This window comes from Panthera tigris, chromosome D2, assembly GCF_018350195.1.
Source record: "Panthera tigris isolate Pti1 chromosome D2, P.tigris_Pti1_mat1.1, whole genome shotgun sequence".
Classification (NCBI taxonomy): Eukaryota; Metazoa; Chordata; class Mammalia; order Carnivora; family Felidae; genus Panthera; species Panthera tigris.
The window spans coordinates 32,448,410-32,472,911 of NC_056670.1; the positions used below are offsets into that span (position 1 = coordinate 32,448,410).

The window sequence follows — 24,502 nt, forward strand, 5'->3', positions numbered from 1 at the left end:
ATAACATTATTCACTGTTTTTTAATGTATATTTATATTTGAGAGACAAAGACAGAGAGTGAGTAGGGAAGGGTCAGAGAGAGAGGGAGACACAGCATCCAAAGCAGGCTCCAGTCTCTGAGCTGTCAGCACAGAGCCTGACGCGGGGCTTGAACTCACGAACCATGAGTTCATGACCTGAGCCAAAGTCAGACGCTCAACCGACTGAGCCACCCAGGCACCCCAACATTATTCACTTTTTGAAGGAGTGTATGCCTTGCATATTTTACTGTGTCATACCCAGAGCACAGCATGCGCTCAATGAATATTTGGTAGACTGATTAAATCTCTCCCTCATTTATAAGACTCACCTACCAATTCTGTATTTATCATCTAATAGGAGCATAAGACACACTTTCCAGCCTACACTCTTGAATACCTAAGGAGAAGCTGTGCCACTTCTTTAGAATTGGTAATTATCCCCAGGAAAAAAAATCCCAAAGTTGCCCTTAGAGTTTCAAGGACATGACTAGATGTGGGCTCTGTTATGAAGTTCCATCTGCTCCTTTACCTGAGTCTAGTTATATACAGTTGACCCCTGAACAATATGGGTTTGAACTGTATGGCCCACCTATACCCATAAGTTTTTGATAAATACAGTACAATACTGTAAATATATTTTCTCTTCCTTATGGTTTGTTTTTTTTTTTGAGAGAGAGAAAGAGAGAGAGAGAGAGAGAGAGAGAGAGAGAGAGAGAGAGAAGGGCAGAGGGAGAGGGAGAGAGAGAATCTTAAGCAGGCTTTAGGCTCAAGGCAAAGCCCAATGCAGGGCTCCATCTCATGACCATGAGATCATGACCTGAACTGAAATCAAAAGTCAGATGCTTAACCGACTGGGCCACCCAGTGCCCCTTTTTCTTCTTCTTTTTTTAAGTAGGCTTCATGCCCAATATGGTGCTTGAACTCACAACCCTGACATCAAGAGTCCCACGCTCTACCAACTGAGCCAGCCAGGCGCCCCTCTTAATCAGTCTTTTTTTTTTTTTTAATTTTTTTTAATGTTTATTTATTTCTGAGACAGAGAGAGACAGAGCATGAGTGGGGGAGGGGCAGAGAGAGAGGGAGACACAGAATCCGAAGCAGACTCCAGGCTCTGAGCTGTCAGCACAGAGCCTGACTCGGGGTTCGAACTCACAAACCGTGAGATCATGACCTGAGCTGAAGCCGGTCGCCCAGCTGACTGAGCCACCCAGGCGCCCCTCTTAATCAGTCTTAACAATGATTTCTTTTCTCTAGCTTACTTTGTTGTAAGAGTATAGTACATAATACATACAACATACAAAATATGGGCTAATTGACTGTTTCTGTTACCAGGAAGGTTTCTGGTTAACAGTAAACTATTAGTAGTTGAGTTTTGGGGGGAGTCAAAAGTTATACACAGATTTTAGACTGCATTGGGGGGATGGGTTCAAGGGTCAACTGTCTAAAATTTCTTTTTTTCTTTCAGCACTTTTATTTGTTTTTGAGAGACAGGGCATGGGCAAGGGAGGGGCACAGAGAGAGGGAGACACAGGATCCGAAGCATGCTCTAAGCTGTCAGCACAGAGCCTGATGTGGGGCTCAAACTCACGAACCATGAGATCATGACCCGAGCTGAAGTTGGACACTTAATTGACTGAGCCACCCAGGTGCCCCTCGACTGTATAAAATTTCTCAATAATACTCAGCTCACATCTAACAAAGTAAAAGAAATATTCGAAACAGGAAAATCAACAAGCACACAGGAGGATGCAGACAAAACAGGCAATGCCAGATCCGTAGGCCAAAACAATTTGTACACTGAGTCTGAAACTATGCCAGAGTGATAAATTAGGTGAGAATGGCAGGTACATTTATTTGTTCAAGTGAAAACCACAAAAACCCGTCAGTAAAGTTTTCCTTCTTCTGTCACTTGATATTAGAAAACTACCATATCCTCAGTTTTTGAAAGATTCAAGCTAGGGCACATTTTAAAAAGCATTATAACCACTTTAATCCACTAGGAAAACGAGAGTATTTTTACCAAAACACAGAGACCCACCCATCTGAATCAGAAGGCTATATTATATCACAGTATCTATAGTCAGGTGAAGATATTTGTAGGAGTCTTTTCATTTAATCTGTATTCATTAAACTTCTAGTTTGATAGCCTCTGAGAAATACGTTATGCAGCACTATATACTCTCCGTACTGGAAGGATTATGATATTCCTCCTGCATCTTTATCAGAGATCTTAATTATGTGGGGACTATAAACAAAGCCAGTATATTTCAGTGGCAGGAATTTAGGCTATGCAGTCAGATTGATTTGAGTTTGGTGTTTCTTGGTCACTTACCAATTATGACCTCCTGAACAATTTATTTAACCTTTCCAAGTTTGGTTTCTTCATTTGTAAGATGGGTGTAATAAGTTACTTTCCTCTTGGGATTATTTTGAGAGTTAAGTTAGATAATGCTTCAGAAATAATCACCCTAATTTATCTTTTCTAAGATGCATTTACTCATTTATTTTTTTTTGCATTTTAATACCTCTAAACTCAGTATGCTTTTACAATTGCTGTTAGCTAGGCAGCAACTCTAACATTGTTGTCACTGGCTGTGACAGTGACTGTGTGAATACATCAGAGTGTGCAGAATGGGTGTCTGTGGCTCGGAAGAAAATCCCAGGTAACAGTGGAGTATTCCTTTAAGAAATGCTGCATTACTAATGCTCTTGATGGCTCAAGGACAGTAGTGTATGGAAAAACACAGATTTCGAGTCAAAAAGAAATTCAGAACAGTTGGACTTGAATATGATGAAGTTTTAGACCAATTTATTTTGTTCATAATTCCTTTATTATGTGTGTACAAGAATGACACATAATAAATATCTAAACTTAAAGGAGCATTTTAATAGGTCTTAACCAAATATTTTTGGTGTAAAGAAAGCATTTTTGTCATGGTTTGCTTGACGGCATTTTTAAATCTTTCTTGATGGCACATAAAATAATGGTCCATATTCCCACTGTTTTAGATTCCACAAAATACAGTAGTACAGCACCTAGCACATACTAAGAGCAGAGTAAATATTAGCTGCTATTCAGAATAGTATTATTAATAACAATAAGTGTTAGCCACAAAATAATTTGGGGGTCACACCTGCTTCTGTTAACTTCAGCTCTGCTTATTTTTACTTTTTTTTCTTTTTAAGTTTATTTTGAGATAGAGAGAAAACATGAGCGGGAGAGGGGCAGGGAGAGAGGGAGAGAGAGAGATCCCAAGCAGGCTCCGCAGTGTCAGTGCAAAGCCTGACGTGGAGCTCGACTCCATGAATTGTGAGATCATGACCAGAGCAGAAATCAAGAGACCGATGCTCAACTGACTCAGCCACCCAGGCACCCCTAAGCCCTGTTTAAAGAGAAACAAAATTTCTGTTCTCTACAGAGACAATACAGGAAAAAAAATGAGAAAGTAAAGAAAAACAACTTAGTAATTCTCTTAACTCTGCTTTCTACTCATCACATGCGCATTTTGCATGTTTATAAGGAGGAAAAGAGGCAGGAGTGGAAACATGCTTAGAACATGGAAAGTTAAATGATAAACTCTTTCTCCATAAAAACTGGACTTATGCAAAAATTTATGGATATAGGAGCCATAAGAATAAATTGTAAGCCCTGTAGTTAGTACATACAGAATACAAACAAATGGACTGAGGGATAATAATGTACAAAATGCTTCCTATTCATTCTCTTGAGTCTCATATTTACCCTTGAAAGAGGTGTAATGGCTATAATCTCCATTTACATAAGAGGAGTCTGAGATTGGAAGGGCAGTGGGACAAGGTCAAGACCACAACATAGTCTGGTGGGTTTTAAAATTACTTCACATGGATGTGTATTACTGGCATGGTTACAGCCATGATAAAATTGCATAATATTGTTTCCACAAATTAATGAGCCCAGACTAGAGGCTGATTTTAAGATCACATAAGTATACATATTCCTAATAAATATGAAAAAAATAAAACAGGTAATTATAAGTTACACTGCCAGTTTATACTCGGGAGGACACAGCATCGTAAATAGTTATTAGTTGGTGTTTTCTACAAGAACGGTGTCACAGAAGCAAGATATGAAAAAATCAGTGTGGCTGAGTTAGAAAGAAGACTGTATTCATGGAATCCATCATAGTGACTCTATGTTCTACAAAAGTATATAGTTTAACTGAGAGAAACAGAGGTCCACTACACGAAAACAATAAAAGTGTTAAGGTTATACCTATTTTTACCCATATGCACTGAGCTAAATATTAAATTGCACATTCTCAATTTTTTACCTTATTCAGAAACACTAAAAGACCATAATTTGAGGGCATTACCTGTAAAATTAGAAACACATTCCATTCTTTGGTCTCCAGACCTCCTATCTCAGTTTATCTCACTTGAAACGACTTATCCCTTTTTGGTGGGCTTAATCTTATCACTCATTTTACTTCTGACCATTCAGAAAGCCACTGCGTAGGCAATGAGTTCATACTCATTAGGTTCTATGGAACTGGTTAATATATTCCAAGAAACTAAAAATGATGTTGGAAAGTGTCAATTTTTTAGAACAGAAAATGGAGAGCCAGAGAGTGAAATACAATATACAGAAGTTGGAATTCAGGTCAAATTGAGTGACAAGCATAAGAAGACAAATGTAAGGAAGATAGGAGACTGAAACTCACAAATAGGTAGCTCACCGAAGCTTTAAACAGAAAGTCAGATGAAACAGTGAATCCAATCACAGGCAAAGCGTTAGGCCAGACTACATCAGTATCATACTCCTTTCGTAAAAGAAAGAAGGAAAGAAAGAAAACAGGTTTCCTCTGGGAGAATTAGAAAATGAAAGAAAGCCATTAAGTTCTTTGATGATGACAATGATGAAAAACAGAAAGTGAACTTGCTATTTCTTTTATTTTCTAGGTTAACAATATGTTCAGCTGTCCCCGGCTGGCCAATTACATGTTTTAGAGTACCACAGAGAAACTATCAAGTGAGATTATGTGTTAAATCCCTCAGCGCTGAAGCTCTTTGTTTTTTGTTTTTTAAGTCACCAAGCTAATTAAGATTGTCTTTCTTAAATGCTAGTTTTTCATCTTGCTTTGTTTTTTTAAAGCAACTTAAGAGACATAGAAGATACTTTTCAATTATGTGGTAGCCTCTTACGTTTTTAAAAAGAGCTAATTAGGAATGTTTCATGCTTAAGCATAAGGTTCTTCAACATGGCAGGGAATCAGAATAATCTGAACAAACGGTGATACCCTATAAGGCACCTGGAGGTCATCTGAAGTTCATTCATTTCCTATATGAGCTCAGTGACCACAGAGTCTTCTTCCATTAAGTCTGGGCATGTTTGGGGGTCATTGTTTTGGCTTTTCTAGTTGTATTAAGGCTTCTTTTTGTTGCAAATAATGGAAACCAACTCAAGCTACCTTTAGCAAAAAAGAAATTTAGGAACCCCAAGAGACCAAGGCAGCTCACAGATGGGAAAGGACTGAAAGCCAGGACTAGAAAGCTGGCCCTCATTTCTGTGCAGCTGCTTCAGTTTCTGCTTTAGGTTAGCCCTTCTCTGTGCTTCATGGGTCTACACAGTGGGCAGAGACTATTACCCTGGAGTTCTGGAGAACGTGCTATGGTTCAACTACCAAAAAAAGAGACCAATTGTCCCTAATCCCAATTTCAAATTTCCTATGGAGAAATTCTGGCTGGTCCAACCTGGGTTGGGCAGCCACTCCTGATCCAATTACCTGGGGCAGGGGGAGCGATGGGTGATACGAGGGGAAACAAGGGGGAAGGCACAAAGTACAAAAATGGCTTCCAGGAGCCCACACCTGTGTTTGAGAAGTAGCATGGAACAAATCCTGGAGAAGAAGGAATTGTTGAAATTTGAGTAGATACCCCAAGAGGGACCTGATACACTAACCCATAATGATGCCATTGAGAGAGACAGGAAGGGTATATGCATGTGTATGTGTGCCTTTATTAGGCTGGTGTTGTCCACATCTGATGAAATATTTACTAATTTAACACTATTTCCTGAGCATCTCGTTTGTGTCAGGTATCATACCAGGCACTAAGGAAATAATTATGAGCCTAATATTCTCTCTCAGAAGTTTTCAAGTAGTGTTTGGGGACAGGTATTTAATGATCAGGTGACTATTTAATCAAGTGATCTAAAGAAAAAAAGTACAGGGTGCTTTGCCAACATCTAATATAAAAATGTGGTCTAATTTGGGTTTGGAAGGTGGTGAAACACAGGACTTCCTTTGATTGAGAACTGAGTGGGGTTTAACTGAGCTCTGAGGAATAGGAAAGAGGTAACTAGGTGAAGGAAAGGGGGGAGAGAGTGTCCCAGGCAAATCAACAGTAGTGCAAAAGCCCTTAGGTGGAAGACTGATTGGTACGAGATGGATTTGGAGGAGGCAGCAGCAGAGGCCAAATTATAGACAGCCTATAGGTATGGGTTTAAGTATTTATTCTAAGAATGATAAGCAAGCCAAGAGTGCCTATAGTAAGACTAGTTAGGAGGCAACTGAAGTAATCCAGGCAAAAGATGACTATAGTTTGGGCTAGAATGGTAGTGGAGACGGACAGAAGTGGTTGGAGGAGATGATGTTACCAAGAGTGATTGTGGGAATGGGTGTGATGGAGAAATCTGTGCCTAATTAGGTTCTTTTCTGCTTCATAAACATTTTTCTTTTTTAAAAGTTTATTTATTTATTTATTTTTTAAACGTTTATTTTTGAGACAGAGAGAGACAGAGCATGAATGGGGGAGGGTCAGAGAGAGGGAGACACAGAATCTGAAACAGGCTCCAGGCTCTGAGCTGTCAGCACAGAGCCTGACGCGGGGCTCGAACTCACGGACTGCGAGATCACGACCTGAGCCGAAGTCGGACGCCTAACCGACTGAGCCACCCAGGCGCCCCTAAAAGTTTATTTATTTTTGATTGAGAAAAAGAGAGAAAGAGAGAGACAGAGAGAGAACCCACACATGTACAAGTGGGGGAGGGGAAGGGGCAGAGAGAGAGAGAGAGACAGAGAGACAGAGACAGAGACTGAGAGAGAGAATCCCAAGCAGGCTCTGCAATGTCAGTGTAGAGCCTTACTCGGGGATGACCGAAAGATCATGACCTGAGCCAAAATCAAGAGTCAGATGCCCAACCGACCTAGGCACCCAGGCAACCACCCCCCCCAACACCCAGCCCCACAGTTTTCTGTATGTGACTCTTGCTATGTGCAAAGCCTATGGTTGCTTGGTTTTCTTACTGCTAACCCTAAGCCTTTACTGAAGTAAAGTCAGATGACTCCTCATTTCTGTCTGGCAGGTCTTTCTCTTGCTGGTGCTAGCAGAATATTTTTATGTTTGATATTATACTCCCTTAAATCTTTAAATTATTTTGAATATCTTTCCTTCTTGGGGTCCTATTAGATTTTTGGAACACCTGATATATCAGTGTGAATGGCCAATGCAAGGTAATAGGTGCAGTGGTGACTATTAAAGAAGCTGGTCTTATAATCTCCTGTAGCTCCCAAAGACAGCAGAGATCCCATACTTTCAAGGGTATTTAACTTGAGAAGCCAGATGTAACACAGAAGACAAAGATACAAATATCAGCTGGTCATTCTCAATTCTATCCCTTTAACAGAGTTCAGATACCTACCTTTTCGCCTCTGGCCATCATGTAGCTGGGTGGCAACAATAAGCCCCAAATTATCTAGGGAGGATACATGCTGTCCACGGCTTTACAATACTAGAGAAGACTGCCACATACACATGAGGTTAAGATTACCGCACTGTTTTTAGTATGGAGGCAGAGAGGAAGTTAATTGGTATTTTAGATCAGAGCCAACCACTGAATACACTAAAATTATGCCACCACGGTAACATCAGAAAAATTGCACATCGTTCTGTCACATATTTACCAGCAAATACTGGCAGAGAGAGGCAGGTATCTCAAATATTTGAAGCTATCTAGTAACTAGGGCTTGACATATACTAATTATAGCCTAATGGTATTCATTTATCAAGATCATATAACTCTTCCTCTGCTCTGAGGATCTGCCTTATTGAGCCCTCTGGCAGATGGACGTGTTGACTACTGAAAACCCTGAGTGAGAAGGTGAGTCATTTTGGATGACCTCTATCTAGCAGGTTTATAAGGGCCTGGAAAGCTATGCCCATTATGCCAGTTTGAAATTAATTATGTTTCACTAGGACAGTAGGCTCCCGGGCACAGTTGACAAAGTGTGTTTAAAATCTGATTAGCTTTGGTGTGTTGATGATTGCGTGTTCAAATAAATGGACTTAGTATACTCACTGGATCAACCACCTCCACAATTTATTATTTTTCCTGGGCAGAAATTGAATGTAAAACCACATTAACATCACATTTGAGGTTATACATACTCACCAGTGAGGAAAACCAAAGAGATTGCTCCCCCGGCTATCATAACCCTGTCAGAGCATAAAGATATATATTTAAAGTGAACTATAAAACTTAATTCAAATCCACAGGAAAAAAAAATACCACATAGGCTCTTGAAAATCAGATTGAGATAAAATCAGTAAACCAACCACTATAATTTCCCGAGCATTACAAAAATCCCAGTCATTATTTTAGATCCAAATTTAACCTCACACACCCATTTACTTAATAAGAGATGCTAGGAGTTCTCTCGGAAAAGTCTAGTTCAATTTAAGGTGACAGAGGAATTTCCGGTGGGCAGCAAGGTTTGTTCTCATTTCTTTAGTTAATATCACAGATGGGTAAAATGAGAGTTTATACCTAAGTGAATAATTAGAAATTATGTAAAAGGATAACCAAAGAGTAGCTACTTTCTACTTTAAAAGTTCAGGGGCACTTGGGTGGCTCAGTCGGTTGAGTGTCTGACTTCAGCTCAAGTCATGAGCTCATGGTTTGTGGGTTCGAGCCCCGCATGCTGAGCTCAGAGCCTGGAGACTGCTTTGGATTCGGTGTCTCTCTCTCTCTCTGACCCTCCCCTGCTCATGCTTGTCTCTTGTCTCTCAAAAAGAAATAAACATTAAAAAAAATGAAAAAAAAAGTTCAAAGTTCATTAGACTTAAGAAATGAAAATTTTCAGATACCCAGAAGGCTAACACTAAGTGATACATTATTTAAGTGTTTTTATATGTATCATATTCTATGCATCATGAGAGCAAAATTCCTTAAATCTTGAGTATAAAAGTAACTTGTTAGGTTTTGAACACACTACCATTGTGTCACAGTGGGAATTTCCCAAGTTGATTATAAAATATCATGGAAAAAAATTATAAAATACTCTCATAATGGATACTGGATTACAAAGTGATTTTTATAGACATTTTCCTTAAACTGAGGGAATAAATTCACAAGCATGGACACTACACATCATAATGTTTTGGCTGTGAAGTGAGATTTATTTTAAATGTCCAATACTTGTGTCACTAATGGGAGCAATAAACCATGGTTCACAGCATAAAAGGGACTAAACCCCATTCCTTGAGAAAGAAAGAAAGAGAGAAAGAAGAAAGAAAGAAAGAAAGAAAGAAAGAAAGAAAGAAAAAGAAAGAAAGAAAGAAAGAAAGAAACTGAATCCTGAGGATTTAGAGGAAACTTCCTCAGGGGCACCTGGGTGGCTCAGCTAGTTAAGCATTGATTTTGGCTCAGGTCATGATCTTGTGGTTCGTGGGTTTGAGCCCCGCGTCGGACTCTGTGCTGACAGCTCAGAGCCTGGAGCCTGCTTCAGATTCTGTGTCTCCCTGTCTCTCTGCTCCTCCCCGGCTCTTCTCTCTCTCTCTCTCTCTCTCTCTCAAAAAATAAATAAACATTAAAAAAAATTTTTAGAGGAGCCTTCCTCATCAATTCAAAAGCTACATAGTAGGCACATCTCTCTGGAGATGGCAGGGCCCGGGATAAGAATATGGCAAGCATTTGCATATCCTGGATCACAAGAACATGTGGCTGGGTGTCTGGGGAAGCAGAGAGAAACTACTAACATACAACGCTTGAATACTCCCAGGAAGCAAGTGTCTCATGGGAGGGAAGGGAATGGGGCTGCCACTTTGTTCACTCGATCCAAAGTTCATGAAACATGGGGAGGACTGTGGTGACCCTGAGCAGTGCCAAGTGGTACAGAAAGGCAGTAAGACCTGTGAAACTAAAATCACCACAGGGCAGAAAGATAAACTGGTGAGAGAGCCTATGCAATGAGCCAACTGCTGGGAAAGGGAGCAATGGCACTTGGGTCCATGAGACAGCACTGCTGTTGACGGCATGTTACTGGAACTGTTCTTAACACAGCCCTCTGGAGGCCAGCCTCACATTCTGGAGCAGGTGGTGAGATTATACATGTGGTAGCCTGTATAAGGATGTCTCCCTGTGTGCCCCATCTCCTGATATTCATACTCTTGTCTAGGCTCCTCCCACAGTGGTCTAGGATGGGTCTATATGGCCAAAAGAGTATGGCAGAAGTGATGTCACTCCTGAGAGTGGGTAATAAAAGGCATCTTGGTTGCACTTTCTCTCTCACGGATCCCCTGCTGTACAAGACGCCAGCCGCCATGTCATGAGAGCCTTGTGAAAACATCCACAGAATGAGGAACTAAAGCCTTTTGCCCACAGCCATGTGGGTGAGTTTGGCAGAGGGTCCTCTAGCTTAGTCAGGCTTTTAGAGTACTGCAGTTCTGGTGACAGTGTGACCACACTTCATGAAAGACGGCCAGAACCACCCAGCTAAGCTGCTCCTAGATTCCTGTCCCTTAGCAACTGTGTGATATAGTAGTATTTGTCTTCAGTTGCTAGGTTTGGGGGTAATTTCTTATGCAATAATAGGTAACTAATACAGTCATGATGCTCCACTTTGGGAGAGAAGGGGTTAGAAGCTATCTTCTTACTTTGCAAAACCACTAGAGCTTGAGCAGGAATCTCTACCAGCAGCATCAGCAACATCAGAGCTGGGGTCGCAGAATCAGACACATCACCTCAGACATGAGTGACAAAATTAGCCCTAATAACATGAATTCGTCCTGAATGTCATTTTGTTATATAGAGAGGGGAGAGAGAGGGAGAAAAGGAGGGAGTGAAGGAGCAGGGGAGAGAGAGAGAGAAAAAAAAACAATTATCACTACAACAAAAAAGCTACCAGATGGGTAAGGTAATTCCACTACAGCAAATGAGATGCTTCCAGAATTTCTCAGTTTGTACTTTGCCAAATTTCATAGTATAGAAAATCTATGAGAACTATCTGTATACTAAAAAGAAAACACAGTACATTAATATCTTAGCAATGATGACAGAGATAAAGAAATAATTCTGTATATGATGTCCAATAAAGAAAAAAATGACTAATCCTGTATTCAAGGAAACTACTTCAGTTTCTTCCCTAATTTCTGGCATCATGCTCCATAAATGTCTCTACATAGAGATTTGAAAAATATCGAACATCTCACTGAGCAATATTTTCCAGCATAATGAATTCAATACACCTCACTTATTTTTCTAGTTGGATATACTGTGAATCACTGATTTGGGATTAAAAATCTAATCAACATAATGACTGTGAAGTTGGCAATTGCCTGGAATCTTTTCAAACTTTAAAGGCTATGAAGCTGTGGTGCCTGGTGGCTCAGTTGGTTAAGTGACCTACTCTTGGTTTCAGCTCAGGTCATGATCTCATGGTTCGTGGGGTCGAACCCCTTTGCACTGACAGTACAGACAGAGCCTGCTTGGGGTTCTCTCACCCTCTCTCTCTGTCCCTCTCCTGCTTGAGCTCTCTCCCTCTCAAAGTAAATAACCATTAAAAAAATAATAAATGCAGTGCCCCTGGGTGGCTCAGTCGCTTAAGCGCCCGACTTAGGCTCAGGTCATGATCTCACAGTCTGTGCGTTCGAGCCCCACACTGGGCTCTGTGCTGACAGCTTGGAGCCTGGAGCCTGCTTCGGATTCTGTGTCTCCCTCTCTCTCTGCCTCTTCCCCACTCGTTCTCCCTCTCTCTCTCTCTTAAAAATACATAAACATTAAAACAATGAAGGCTATGATTCTGCAAAGAATATCAAGATGGGCCACTAGACAGAGATGTCAGGAAGCACAGGTCACTGGTTCTTGCCCCGCTTCCTCTGCTGATAATGGAAGAAATGCAGGGGATACCAACAGTCTGTGGGAAGGTGCTCTGCGGAGCAGTCTGATGCTAAGCACCCAGACAAGAAACAGGGCAGCCGTGATTGAATGAACACATGAACAAACTCTCTTCGAGCACAGGATGGATGTCAGGCATTGTGCTGGGTACTTTTTATTTTTATTTTTTTAACGTTTGTTTATTTTTGAGAGAGAGAGAGACAGAGAATGTGAGTGGGGTGGGGCAGAGAATCCCAAGCAGGCTCCGCACTGCCAGCGTGAGCCGGACACAGGGCCTGAAGTCACAAACAATGAGATTGCGACCTGAGCCAAAACCAAGAGTCGGATGCCTAACCGACTGAGGCCCCCAGGTGCCCCATACCCGGTGCTTTCACATCTCAGGGAGTCTTCCTGAAAACTCTGTGAGGGACATCACTGCAAACTGTACATCTGAAGAAACTAAGCCTCCCAAGGTCAAAGAGATAAAATTTAAAAATCCAAATGACATAACTGTATACTGATTATTCTTTTGACAAATATTTACCATGCACCTATTCCGTGCATGCTTCTATCATTATAGCTTTCTTCCCGGAGTATAATAACTGTCTAACTTCCAGTCTGATTATAACTCCTTAAATTCAGGAATTGGGGTCTATACCTGCTCTTTACCTAACAAATGCCTGGCACATACCTAAGGACTCAATAATTTAAATCTGTTATTAGTAAGAAAACAAAAACAAAAACTAAGTGTTACATTGGCTTTATTTTTCTGCTAGGCAGATAGGCTACCAGATCTCAAAGAAAGACTGGTAAAGAAAAGGGGCATCCTAAAAAAAATGTTTTGGCATTACTTTATTTGAAGAGGCTTTTATTAATGCTAAAAAAAATTATTGGTGTAGCTTACATTTCATTAGTTCAAGATGCTTTAATAAAAGAAATCATTCATGCTAATGTGGGAGATTTGATATAAAACAAATAAGAATGTGGGTGGGAGGGAGAAAAGGCATTCTATTGTAATAGGAAAAAGGAGAAATGAAGGAGACTTGTGAAAAAGCCATTTCTATGCTGTTAACTAAATTCAGAGGATAATAACTTGATGTAATATATATGACCCTCTAAAGTGGCATTTGCTTGCAGTCTGAATTCAACAGGCTGTAATGCATTATTTATTCACAAATTACTGCAAAGCTTGCTCTGGTTCCTAAGACATTGTCTAGACTCCCTAGACTCCTCTAACGCTGTATGGCAGGCTAGAGGCTACAGCTATTTTTAAAAACTCTCCTTTTCCTCTAAGGAAAAAAAAAAAAAAGGTCTCCTAGAGTTATTTGAGGCCAAATTAGTTAAAAGGCGGGGTTGGGGGGACAAACGAGGTTCTTTCCACTCATTAGTACAACTGTCATTCTTTAAAGCCCTCATTCTTTATTTTAAAATGTCCACAAATCCCCAAGACCATAATTCTGAAAGGCATCCTCAGCTGAAGATGGCTAGAAGGAGAAAAATGAAAAGATCTACTCAGAGACCCTACACATCACTTAGCCCAAACTTCATTCTGAGTGTGAGTCAGAGGTCAAATTTGATCTGCTTATAGGCCCAGCTAGCTCTTGGGAGAAATCTGGAGAAAGCCTCTCTTTTCTTATTCTGCCTTATGCTTTTCTTCTGTTTCTTAATTATCTCCATGGACCTGGACCTCCTCCGGTCCCTTCACCAACATGAGAACACCTTGGAGACACATTAATTTAAGGCTGGTTTGGGACAGACTTGATAAGAAAGGTCATTTTCTCTGTCACCCTTTCCTGGCTCCAGTCCCAGTGATAACTCAGTGCTCCCCTGCCTCTTCTCATTTATCCTACAGCCAGAACAAAGTGCGAATAAAAATCAACCACCCTATTCCTTAGATAGAATGGATTTTTGGTTAGAGCTGACTCAAATATTGCCTTCTCTGGGAAAGCTTCCCTGAGCAGTCTCTTGCACTCCTCACAGACTGATTTACATGTTCCCTTTTATATTCCCATTGCACCATATCAATATGTCTGGTACTGTACTTACAACACTGTGCAAGAATCATCTCACCTTTGTAAGCTTCTGGGGAGAACGATGTTTTGTTCATCTTAGTATCTTGAGCATTTAGCCTAGCTCCCAGAAAGCTAGTGTAAGTTATAAGAGCAGACCCTAAAGGCAGACTGCCGGGAATAAAATCTCAGCTCCTCCTCAGGCAAGTTACTTAATCTCTTTGTGCCTCAGTTTCCTTGATTGTGAAGTATGGGTAATTATAATACCAACCTCATAGCTTTGTGAAGATTAAATGGAATAATGTAGATAAAAAAACTCAGAGTAGGGCCTGGCTCAATGATAACCTCTCAAGAAATGTAGTATTTTGATTTTACGTAGTATGTCCACAAACTTTTGTTAAAAAACACTTGATGTTGCTAGAGGTCTACATCCAAGACTGCTGTGGCTAGAAGAGTGTGTGTAGACGAAACACTGAACTATGAGTTCACATAATCAACTCCTTTCATACTACTTCTCATTTCACTATATTGCATTCAACAATATTGTAAGTGTTCTGCGTGTGTGAAACTAAAAAAAGTATCACTGCGTTCTGAATTCCAAACAATTGACCTATGAACTTTTGGTTCATTGGTATACAGCTTATTCATAAACTGAAAAGCTCCTGTGTTCTACTAAAAGACGGCTGATAAGACTATATGAATGATATATTGAGGAACAATTTCCACTGGAGAAAGATCAAATCTTCATGATTTATTTGAGCTCCTTTTGTCTTGTACCCAGTTTAAAATCAACTTAGAATGTAAAGTTAAAGATACCGATGAGAGGAAAATCTTTGAGACCGCCCCAGTATTGCAAAGGTATCACTAACATATTGACTTTGGAATTGCAAAGCTATCTGCAAATCAAAGAAAAATATCAGTTTTCTGCACTTTAATCCAAAAGGTCAGATGCAGAAGTGCCAATCAATGCCTTTCTTTTTCTTTTTTTTTTTTAAATGTTCATTTATTTATTTTGAGAGAGAGAGAAAGAGAGGCAGAGAGAGGGAGAGAGAGCATCCCAAGCAGACTCCATGCTGTCAGCACAGAGTCCAACATGGGGCTTGATCCCACAAACCATGAGATCACAACCTGAGCAAAAATCAAGAGTTGGACCCTTACCTGACTGAGCCACTCAGGTGCCCCAGAGAGAGCACACAAGGGAGAGGGGCAGAGAATCTTAACCAGGCTCCACATTCAGTGCAGAGCCTGACTTGGAGCTCTCCATCCCACAACCCTGAGATCAGGCCCTGAGCTGAAATCAAGAGTCAGATGCTCAACCGACTGAGCCACCCAGGTGCTCCTTAATGCCTTTTAAAAATCATGCCTAGAATCATATATTTTAAGCAACAAAGTATCACTCTTAAAAATTTTTCCTTGGGGCGCCTGGGTGACTCAGTAGGTTAAACATCTGACTATTGGTTTTGGCTCAGGTCATGATCTCGCAGCTTCATGGGATCTGGCACCACAGAGCCTGCTTGGGATTCTCTCTCTCTCCCTCTCTCGTTGCCCCTCCTCCACTTGTGCTGTCTCTGTCTCTCTCAAAATAAATAAGCTTAAAAAAAACCCCTTTTTCCTTCATTCTCCAAAAGATATGAAACAAAAAAGCACTGTTTTATATACTTTTTACAGAATAATTATCAAGGTTGCATTTACAACATCAAGAGAGCTTTGTATCACCATGCACATTCTACCATAGTTAGTATTTTCAGCCTGATTCTACAGCCAGAGAACCTATAATCGACAAATGATAGCAAACTTGAATTACAGGGCATAAATGGAACTGCAAGAAATTAAATCAGAGTTTGGCTTTGGGTTTTACATATCTTTACCCTGTTAAACTAATTCACCCTAAGAGCTAACTTGATCTCATCAGAGCAAGATACTGGACCTACTTCATGATGTATGGTAAGAGAGAAATATAATTAGCTTTAAAAAGTGTTCACATCAAGTCATGGGTGACTGACTTCTAAATAATTATTGAGGGCAATTAAATTTTCATTTTATTATTTTTATATATTTCTATTTTTTTAAATTAATGATTATTTCCTAATGCATCCCTTGGTGTCCCAGGCAAAGTAAGACTAGTAGGTTGGATGGATCATGTTACTAATCCAATGTGTTATTTTTATAAAAGAAACAGATGTCTGGATTTAAGAAATAAGAAAAGGGGGGAGCCTGGGTGACTCAGCCAGTTAAGCTGATTTTGGCTCAGGTCATGATCTCATTGTCATGAGATTGAGCCCCACTTCGGGCTCCACACTGGGCGTGGGGCCTGCTTAAGATTCTCCCTCTTCCTCCTTCACCCACTCATGAAGCAAGAAATTAAAGTATTCTGTACTGTTATGGCTTTTTTCTCTTCAAAATGTTATAAGGGTAAAGTAGTTTATTCATGCTAAGTACTTTAAATTTTTCAGAAAAAATGAACTAGTAATTTTTTTTTATTGCAACCCAAATAGGAAAGTTACAATTGTTCTATAGTGGGGATTGTTACCTCAATAGGTTTTTATATTTAACCTTTAAACATATACTTGGCTCCTTAAAGTTATTAATGCCTAAAAGAGACAAGTACTGTTTAATAACCCGTTTAATGATTTCTGGAAAATTCAGGCTTTCACCATCTAAGGATGGAAGAAGAAATATAGATTTATTATTATCCACATTCTGTTTTGTAGTGGCAAAAGTTGAAGAATAAAATTAAAAGAAACCCGATTGAACAGATCTCATTTCATTTCTTAGATTTAATCAAATCAAGAGTCAATTCTCATCTCTGAGTTTACATAAGAGTCAGTTTCCCAGAAGAAAGAAAACAAAACAAAACTGGTATTAGAATGAAAAGAAATCTGCTTTGCCAAGAGTGTTCTAGTTCCAAAAAGTGTTTGATTGAAAGCCTTCTTGCCTTCGGGTCTTCTGCAAATCTTTTGGCCAGGAAAAGAGCTGATGTTTGTCTCTTAATATGGTCCTCTGCATCAGAGCAAGACAGATTTAATTCTCCTTTAGCACTTTAGATGGGTGAGTACAAAGATGTCAGCCTAATGATATAAAGGGTAGGTGATCTGGAATTTCCTTAGGCACTTTTAATCATGTAGCCATAGGTATAATTTTTTTCTTTTAAGTTTCTCAATACTTAATACTCTTTTTTTTTGTTTTACTTTTATTGACAAATGGGAACAATTAGCATTGTTCTTTATGTACCCCTTTTATTTTCTTCCTGGCTGAACGGATTTGTTAACTTCAATATTTTTTTTCCCTAAAGACTGGGAATATAAGACTGTCACTGTTATCCTTTGAACCGTATACAATTTGCCTTTAGATAATTGACACTCATGCCTTCTTAAAATGCAATAATCTGATTGGTTATGCAATAAGCATGTGAACCCCAAAACTTTATACAAAAAGATTACAGATTGGAATTCTATTAGATGATGCTTTTTCAGTTTTCTTGTATATTCTGGGGTTGGCCTCTTTCTTCCTGAATAAATTAGTTTTTGCTTTTCTTTGACATAATGACAGCTCCTTTTCCCCCTCCCCCCAAATTAAAATTAATTATACTCTTTCAAAGAGTTCTCTATTACCTTTCATTTTTGACTGACATCCTACTTACTGTAGTCCTCAAGAAATCAATGAATATATTAATTGGAATTAGACTTGGCACCTGTCTCTAAGGAACTCAACTCAATAGTTCCTCATAGCCTTAGATGGAATTTTTTAATAACTTCAAAAAAGATTTTTGGAAAAAACCAACTGTGTATTCTTAAGTCATTCCTTCAAACCCGTGTGTTTTGAGTTTCCAGACAGAGAAATAAGGATAGAGTAAAACAAATCTGATCAGAATTAAGAGCATTAAAACATTTTTAAAAAATCTAGCAAGTTAATAATTGTTATAAAAAGAAACTAAATGGCTAGTTTAGGTAATATAAACACAAAAGAACAGTGTTCTTAGTCATAAGACTCAATTTGAGGGGCCAAAGAACTAGGAAAAAATGGTGCTAAAAAAGGTTGACCATATATTCAAGAAACATGGCCTTTTCCTGTTCCTAAAATTCAGAACATTTAGTTTTTCTTTAGAGTTCCAAATAAGTCAGGCATAGAAACCTCACCTCAGATGAAAACGAGTAATAACCAGATAAAGAACAGATGGTTCAGTCTGAAAGACTGAGTTGGAGTGCTGGCTGTATTATTTAATTGCTCTGTTACTTTTATCTTTTTGAGTTTCAATTTCTACATCTGTAACACGGATATAATACCACTAAACATACTAGGGTCGGCAAGATTTAAAATAAGGCCATGTAGGGGTGCCTGGCTGACGGAGTCCATGGAGCATGCAGCAATTGGTCATGAGTTCAAGCTCAATGTTGGGGGTAGAGACTATTTAATAAATAAAAGTTTAAAAAATAAGATAAAATAAAATAAAATAAAATAAAATAAAATAAAATAAAATAAAATAGGGGCGCCTGAGTGGCTCAGCTCAGTTGGTTAAGCATCTGACTTCAGCTCAGGTCACGATCTCGCAGTAGTGGGTTCGAGCCTTGTGTCGAGCTCTGTGCCGACAGCTCAGAGCCTGGAGCCTGTTTTGGATTCTGCGTATCCCTCTCTCTCAAAAATAAATAAACATTAAAATAAAATAAAATAAAATAAAATAAAATAAAATAAAATAAAATAAAATAATATAAAATAAAGGCATGTAATATACATAAACTACATGGCTCATAGCACGCACTCAATGAATGGTTATAGACTTTCCCCTCTTCCCTGATCCCTCTGGAAATTAAACTTGACAGATAAATAGTGTTCTCTTCACTCTCAAAGCTACTGTAGTGAGAAAAAGATAGAAATAACTAAGTGGAACAATAAATATCCTTGATCTGAAATTTTAAAGTAAATAAGTTAAGTTATGAAATAAAACTAGAAGAGGTAAATAGAATGATGGAATTATAAAAACCCATATGAAAGTTAAGCTACTATTAATCATTTCCATTTTCCTCTTGGCTATGATGATGAGATTATGTTTCATATTCAGTGAAGGGAGAAATTACCCATACTTTGAAAAGTAATATTAAAAGTGTTTCATAAAAACAAAACTTTGCTTCCATTTTCCAGAAGTTTTATCAGAAAAGTATTTCAACACAGGACTTTTCAGTCATTCATTTGAGGTGACCTGTTTAAATGCCTACTATGCGCCAACTGCCACAGCAGTGGCAGAGGATATGCAGAGAAGGTGAAAGAATACTTATTAAAGGTATAGTACAGGTCAGCTGGTATCAGGCACATACCACTGTATCTGTTTGCTGGGGCTGCCTTACCAAAATACCATCAGCTGGGTAAACAAACAATGCAAATTTACTTTCTCACAATTCTGGCGGCTGCAAGTCTAAGATCAAGGTACAGGCAGAACAGGTCTCCTCTGAGACTTCTCTCCTTGGCTTATAGTTGGCTACCCTCTTGCTGTTTCTTTACGTAGTTGTTCCTCGGTGCATGTGCACCCCTGGTGTCTGCATGTCAATAAATTTCCTCTTCTTACAAAGACACCAGTAGGACTGCATTAGAGTCCACCCTAATGGCCTCATTTTAACTTAATCACCTCTTTAAGGACCCTATTTCCAAATACAGTCACATACTGAGGTACTGGGGATAAGAGCTTCAAAATAAGAATTCTGGCGGAATACAATTCAGCCCATAAGAAACATGATCTCATTTAACCATTGCCCTGTTTGACAAATGAGGGCCTAGGCTCAGAGAGAATCACTCACTCAATAAATGTCACAGAGCCAGAAAGCGGTGGAAACGAAATTTTAATTCAGGTCTCATTATGAGAGCACCAAAGGTATGTTCTTTCTTCTATTCACACTTTCTCAAAGAATTACAAATCTAACTGGAGGGGCACCTGGGTGGCTCAGTCAGTTGAGTGTCTGACTCTTGATTTTTGTCTCAGCTCATGATCTCACAGTTTGTGGGATCCAGCCCCGCACTGGGCTCTGCACTGACAGTGCAGAGCCTGCTTGGGATTCTCTCTCTCCTTCTCTCTTACCCCTTCTCCCTACTTGCATGCACTCTCTTTCTCTTTCTCTCTCTCAAAACAAATAAACATTGGGAAAAAAAACCCCAAATAGAGGAGGGCACCTGTCGGGATGAGCACTGGGTGTTGTATGGAAACCAACCTGACAATAAATTTCATATTAAAAAAAAAAAACCCAAATCTAATTGGAAAGACAAAAAACTGACTTGTGAAACTTTAAATCTGGGAGTTATTGATAAGGAGGCACTTATTCACTGGACTCATACCATTACATGGAAAGAATGGATTCAGGATTACTAAACATTTATAGAATATTTATTACATGTTAGGCTGGGTTCTTTCACAAAAGGGCCTACTGATTCCCTTACATGAGGAATTGCTGATTGGCAAACAGGAAGAGTCTTGATAGTCTTAGACCAAAATGTATAGACGATCCTAAGTCAATATCAAATACAAGAGAGCTTCCACAATAAGTATCTTAGATACAACTGTCTTTTAGATCTCCTTTTGTCTGTATTTGGGTGTAGGCTGTGTGCAGGCATACATGTATGAAATCCCTCATCTGCTTTGTAACATTCTACCTCATTGGTGATCCACATTGATAATCTACCTCACTGGTAATGTTAGTGGGCTTGGTTTCAGCTCTATAACTTCTCAGAGTGACAGACAAAAGCCCCATGCTCTGTCTCTTGAGACTCTGACCTGTGTGTCCAGGAATGAGTGTCAGGCTAGGTTGTGGTCAGGCTGGCACCTGCTTCGTGCCCTTGATGACCCCAAACTGTTGTTTAAAGTTTGTTGAAAGTACTGTTGCCTGTATTCTCGAACTGCATTTTATGGATCTATACTTTATGTTAAATTGTAATTATATAATTGGTAAGTAATGTACATTCCCAGATTATGTTATAAAATTTCCAAAGAAGACCATTCCAAAGAAAACCATGCATACTGGGGAATAAGGCATATGCCTAGAATCCTAGTACATACCAAAATGTACTAGGTCTGATACACAAAAGTTATCAGACTCCTGAAAGATGATGTGAAAGATGTCCTCTATATACCAGCAGGAAAGAAATGGAGAGAGGCAACCATGGAAAAGTAACTAAAATATATGGGGAGACTAAAGGAAGCTAAGAATTATTTAAACATGATCTGTTTATATGGATTACTCTCAACTGTGACTCCACTTCTCTAGTGATAATCGTGCAAACTTTATAAAGGTAAGCTGCCTGTCTTTGTTCAGTTCAGTATATAAACTCTCTTAAGCCTAGCCACTTCTTTGGGTTTTCATTTTCCTATGCGGGTTCCCAGGTGTGTGTTAAAATCTATGTGCTTTTCTCCTGTTAATCTGCTCTATGTCAATTTGATTGTCAGCCCCAGTCAGAGACTCTAGGACGGTAAAGTTTTGCTTCCCCTGCTCTCTCTCTATGTGTGTGTGTGTATACACACACACACACACACACACACACACACACACACACCACTTCCCACTTACTATAGGGGACAAGAACTGTTCTCAAGCAGGCTGAATTGTACAGATCCATTAGGTTTTTGTTTTTATGAGGGAAATTCTTTGAATATCAATTACATCATTTAAAAAAAAAAACAAGTACCAAAGCACATTTCAAGGTTTGATCTGATTTTTAGTATTATCTACACTTCTTTCTTAAAGTATGAACATTCGACAGTGTTCTTATCAATACTGGGAATTCGGCTATGATTTTTCAAACTGTGTCAATTGAGTTGAGTGGGTAAGAGGTGGGAGTAGCATTATCAGACTCTTAGAGGAAAATGGAAGAGCAGCTGAAGAAGCAATACACATAGTTTAAAAACAAAGCGGTGTTTTTCTCCAATACTTAAATGTGTTTTTAGTCAGAGTAGTTTGATGGTTCAAATTTCAAATGAATATTAAACATGTTTTTTAAAAAAACAGGTCGAGAAATACCATCTAAGGGAATTTTTTAAAAATCTGAAGAAATGAGGTTTCAGTTTTTCCACAAAAAAGTGCATTAGGAGACACTTAATGAATATTTTGAATTGAATAGACTTAGTAGCCAATTAACTCAAAATACACTTAATTCAATAAGTAAACACACAGAGAAAGGTAATGTCCTTATAGAATTGTTTTTGGGAACTGAATAGCATGATGGTCTAAACCGTGAGTGGAAAAGTAAATCTCCAAACACCGTATGACATTTTTCCAGCTCCGAGCACTTGTATTTTTATTCTGACATTTTGTGTTTCCAGCAGTTTTTACCTTGGTAAACTTTCAAAGAAAGATCTACTTATTATCCCCCCTCCACCTCTGGTGCCTTCTACAAAATAACATAAAACGGGATACGTGGTCAGGGTGAGCACTGCTCTGGCCCCTGAATTTTTCCTTCCTCAAGCTGAGTATCCAAAGACAACTAAGATTTTCAATTTAGAGTGTTTTGGCTTTTGGTCCCAGAACCACCTCACTCCAAGACTTCTTCACAGAACATAATATTTCTCAACTGTTATCTGGTTCAAACCAATCAGTTCTCACAGCTGGAGACAGAATGAAAGAATGTCTATAGTGCAGGCCTCCCCAGCCCAGAGGATCTAAGTGCATATGTGAGGGACAGTGCCCTGACCCCTGAAGTCCAGGGATACCTACCTCTAGTTTCAGAACATCATGCTGAAGTTTACGCTGAAATTCAAGGAAGTTTTTGATTGTCAGCTTTCCCTTAAGATCAGCTCCAAAGAAGTAGGTCGTGAGGGCTGAACACAAGCCAGACTTGAGGGTGTTGCCGGTAGTAGGACGATCTCTGTGACGCATACCCATACTGGTTTGGGAGCGAATGATGCTCTGAACCTAAAAGAGAAGCAAACCCCCATCCAGAAAAACATTACAAAGTAGAAAAATATATAAAAGTAAGAACAAGATGGGGCACCTGGGTGGTTCAGTTGGCTGAGTATCTGACTCTTGATTTCATCTCAGGGCATGATCCCAGAGTTGTGGGATCAAGCCCTGCTTTGGGCTCCGTGTTGAGCACAGAGCCTGCTTAAGATTTTCTCTCTTAAAAAAAAAAAAAAGATCTCTTTCCCTCTACCCGCCTCCATCTGCCCCCTCTTCCTCGCTTCCATGCACTCTCTAAAATTTAAAAACTTTTTAAAAAAGTAACCAACTATTGATTTGTCTACCCTCTGCTACAATTGTATTTTAATGCTCACAACAATCCTATAAGTCTTGTGACTATCCTCTTTTTATAGATGAGGAATTCAAGGCACATAATACTTAACGCTTAATAACTTGTTCAAGGTCAAGTAGCTGGCAAGGAGCAGAACCAGGATTCAAACATACGCCTCACACCTTTATCATTGAGATGCTCTTAAAAACCTCTCTTCAGAAAAGAGTATGCATTTGTTTTTGAGGCTCAAAACCCCTCACACAATACTAAAATAATCATTAACTTCACAGTAATACAGTCCATATCTCAGGAGACTTTTAAAAACTTCACGCTTCTCACTACTGACTCTCCAGTTATGACAAAAGGCAGCACAGCTACGGGCAAATACTGACATCTAAGAGAGAGAACACATTTATTAGAATGATAAATGAAATACAAAGTTGATAGAAAATAATTCCTCGAGAAAAGCTGGAGAATTTTTAATCTTTGAGAAGTTTTAAATGAGCTTTTTGAGAAAGAATAATTTCTGGAACTAGCAAACATGGCTTAACTATATAAATGAGCCTTATGAAGCAAGTCTATGATTGTTATAGTTTTTTTCTTTTCTTTCTTTCTTTTTTTTTTTTTACTTGTTCCTGCATTCTTTTCTACCTCTTCACAAGCTAAAAGAGCAACAATTCAAAATAATTAAAATTGGGATATGTAAAGATAAATAATAAAAGTATGTTATATAAATAACCAATACATACAGCTTTGTGGGTGATGGTTTTTATTTTTATTTTATTTTTTTTTAATTTTTTTTTTTTAACGTTTATTTATTTTTGAGACAGAGAGAGACAGAGCATGAACGGGGAGGGTCAGAGAGAGGGAGACACAGAATCCAAAACAGGCTCCAGGCTCCAAGCTGTCCGCACAGAGCCCGACGTGGGGCTCGAACTCACGGACCGCAAGATCATGACCTGAGCCAAAGTCGGCCGCTTAACCGACTGAGCCACCCAGGCGCCCCATGGGTGATGGTTTTTAAATGGCCAAATTAGAAAAGCAGAACACTTAAAAACTTAAGAGTTGTAACAACAGATTTGCCTTAGTTAAATGTCTCATTTATTTTATTTATTATGTGTGATCATAAAGAAGGTTTAAGA

At 39.1% G+C, this 24,502-nt stretch overlaps 1 protein-coding gene across 8 annotated transcripts in view; it reads right to left on the reverse strand.

The window, feature by feature from the left end:
- Positions 1-24,502, reverse strand: part of MICU1 (mitochondrial calcium uptake 1) — a 246,943-nt gene that overhangs the window by 49,119 nt on the left and 173,322 nt on the right. For all 8 annotated transcript variants that reach the window (XM_042960435.1, XM_042960438.1, XM_042960433.1 and 5 more), the window contains one exon: positions 22,847-23,044. In XM_042960435.1, coding sequence (XP_042816369.1) covers positions 22,847-23,044 — 198 coding nt within the window. The remainder of the gene's footprint in view (positions 1-22,846; positions 23,045-24,502) is intronic.